Source organism: Ochlerotatus camptorhynchus, unplaced genomic scaffold, assembly GCF_037179485.1.
Source record: "Ochlerotatus camptorhynchus isolate MF236.1 unplaced genomic scaffold, CSIRO-AGI_Acam_v1.1 ptg000178l, whole genome shotgun sequence".
Lineage (NCBI taxonomy): Eukaryota > Metazoa > Arthropoda > Insecta > Diptera > Culicidae > Ochlerotatus > Ochlerotatus camptorhynchus.
In genome coordinates, this window is record NW_027040668.1 from 2834444 (window position 1) to 2837322 (window position 2879).

Genomic DNA, 2879 nt, shown 5'->3' on the forward strand with positions numbered 1-2879 from the left:
AGAAATTATTATTAAAGTTTGTTTCTCTATTCAGCACAAGAATGCAAATTTGAGTCCAAAATTTTTCGAAAAAGATTGCCCATCCGTTCACCAGAATGGTGCAGATTTTCTACCAGAATTTTTATAGCTTAATTTTAAATCAAGCTTGTGCCTTCATTTACCAAAACAGTGCAAGTTTTTCACCAGAAATCTTCCATTCATTTAATTTATTAGAGCGATGCAAATTTTGCACCAGAAATTTTCAATAAAGCATGCTCCTCCATTCACCAGAACGGTGCACCAAAAATTGTCAGTGAAGTTTGTTTCACAATGCACCTTTGTGGTGCAATTTTCAGGCTTTGCCTCTTCATGCACCAGAATGCTGCAAATTTTCCACCATAAGTTTTCAATGAAGCTTGCATTCATCAGAACGATGCAAATTATGCACCAGAAAAATGAATAAACCTTGCTACTACATTCACCACAGTGTAGCGAACTTTCCACCAGATATTTTCAGTTAAATGTGCACCTCCAAGTTTTTAGCGTGATTCATTTTTTGCAATTTTTGATTTTGATTAGTCCCTCTATGATGATATTTTTACACCAGAAATATTCAATACAAAGCTTTTTCTTCGATCTACCATCACGAAGGTGATTTGTTCATCCTTAAATTTACACTTGAAAAAAAAACAGCCTTGAAAAAAAATTACACCAGCAATTTTTTGTATGCACCACTGTGTTGTAACCAAAAAATTTCATTGAAGTTTGTCCCTTCATGCACCTTTGCGGTGAAATTTTCAGGGACCATCTCAAAGGAATTGACGCAATAAAAAGTTTTCAGTGCTCTTTTTTTATGAAATGAAGTTATTTTACCTTCAAATCAAGTTATCAAGAAATCAAGTTATTTTATATCATAATTTTGTAAATGTGGAAATAAAAATCCCCTGTGCACGCCAGTGAATATCTGATTGTAATTATGAAATTATTTAATAGTTCTCGGGTCCCTGCAGTCCTGTTGGACATTTGAGCCTAACAATTAAACTAATTGAAAAAAAACAGTCATAGAGTCATGGTTCGTATGTTTGCATCCGTCGAATCCGCTTTCGATTTTGAGATGTTCACGTCTCAATTTGTGAATAGAGGAATCTGAGATCACCGTTCAAGATTTACTCAACCCCATTCGTTAACCTGCTGGATCTACTCGCATCGCCAATGATACAACTTGTTGTGATGTGTCGCAGTCTTATTGGAAGGAACCTAAAGAAAAATAAATTGAAAATAAATCCATGATTACCTGGACCCAGTTCCACTCGAACTTACACATACAGCTTGATTACAAGTCTGACCAGGAAGGATCCCAAAATGATTTCCCGTTTGTTCTGTAGGATTCCTTTCACTACGATGCTAGCTGCTTGTTCCGGGTACATTGTTTCCATAAGAATGCTAAAAGAGATGAAGGGATTTTTAGTTACATTGAAACATTAAACAATGAGGGTCATAGGAGTGCACCCCATATCTTTGGCAGTTTTCATTAGATCCTTCCTAGTAGCAATCAGACTAGGATAAACGCATGTAGCGAACAGTTTTTCATCTTGACCATTAAAATACAACTCCTCATTCAACGACTCCATCATTCCTCTTACTCCAAACTTCGTAGCACAATAGGAATTAGTTCTGAAGGTTCCGTAGAATCCTGTAATGAAGGGAAGTTTTAGGAATTAAAAATTACTTGTCGATCATTTTCCCACCGTACCGAGAATCGAGCTGATTCCGACAATATGGCCACTGTTTCTTTTAATCATTGCTGGTTTGAATTCACGAATCATCTGGGATGTAAAGTAAGCATTAGCACTACAAAACGATCAAATTCCTAACGGATCATACCCAATAATGTGATGTTAGATTAACGTCAATGATTCGCCGTACGTCTTCATCTGCACCGTCGGAAATTTTCGCATCAACAAGTAGCCCTGCATTGTTAACCAAAATATCCACGTAGCCGAGTTTAAGTTCCACTTCTTTCCTGAGCTGACGCACTGATTTCAAATCGCTCACATCCACATAGAACGCCACGGCCTGCATGCCCAGTTTTCGGATCTCCGACGCGGTTCTGATTGCACCCTTCTCATCGATGTCAGCTACTGCAACCTTACACCCTTCCTGAGCGAAACTCAGACAAAGAGCTCTGCCGAAGCCATTTCCTCCTCCACTCACTAGAGCCACGCATCCACTGATGGACTTTTTCGGGGCCCAAATGTAGGCGTGGATAAAATCTTTGACGAAACTTGGAATATTCAACACCACTTGCAGGAGCACCTTGGAAACTACCTCGAACCAACTGAAGGGGAGAAAATCGCCTTCATCAGCTGCAACGTAGGCACCATCTTTGTGTGTGTAGTAAACGTCTGATCCGATCGACATCGTTCCTAGCAATGAGAATAAACTGCATTTAAGAGACATAATCGCAGCTAGGCGAGTAAGTGACTTTATCTCTAGCAAGGTTTAAAGGTTGGATTGGGTCATCAGGGTTGAACCCAGAGCTTCACTGCAATGGAAATGATGGGCTGAAATTGTTTTCAATTACAAAATTCGTTGCGTTTAAAAGCTTAAGGTGACTTATGTGTGACAAGCTATATAGGATGTTCAATAAATGCATTTTAATTCATCACACATGGAATATTGGGACGCCCCGATACTGAAATCAGTAAAGGCGTAGCGCACCTTCCAGAGTTATTAATTGAACGCTTTCATCTGACTTGCTTCGTTGCCATTTTGAAGAGTTTTTTTGTGAGATATAGCTCCACCTTCTTCAACGGTGATTTTAACCAATTCCGTAGACCTTTGTGGTTCAATGATGTGATGTCAAGCATGTGATATAAAATTAAAAATTCTGAACCTCA

General features: G+C 38.7%; 1 protein-coding gene across 1 annotated transcript; it reads right to left on the reverse strand.

Moving 5' to 3' along the window:
• Window positions 1–815: 815 nt before the first annotated feature.
• On the reverse strand, window positions 816–2400 carry LOC135701891 (uncharacterized oxidoreductase YoxD-like). The gene is made up of 5 exons (XM_065222836.1): window positions 1864–2400; window positions 1733–1805; window positions 1489–1672; window positions 1300–1422; window positions 816–1236 (listed from the first exon to the last, which is right to left on the reverse strand). The coding sequence occupies exons 1-5, from the start codon at window positions 2398–2400 to the stop codon at window positions 1146–1148; spliced, it is 1008 nt and encodes a 335-aa protein (XP_065078908.1). The 3' UTR covers window positions 816–1145.
• Window positions 2401–2879: the final 479 nt, after the last annotated feature.

What these genes read in the sequence shown, in the direction of transcription:
- LOC135701891 (XM_065222836.1), bottom strand. Translation starts at nt 2,400, where the DNA reads ATGTCGATCGGATCAGACGTTTACTACACACACAAAGATGGTGCCTAC. An exon ending in ATCTAACATCACATTATTGG is followed by an intron (nt 1,806 to 1,863) that starts GTATGATCCGTT and finishes TTTACATCCCAG; the next exon opens with ATGATTCGTGAATTCAAACC. An exon ending in CGGAATCAGCTCGATTCTCG is followed by an intron (nt 1,673 to 1,732) that starts GTACGGTGGGAA and finishes CCTTCATTACAG; the next exon opens with GATTCTACGGAACCTTCAGA.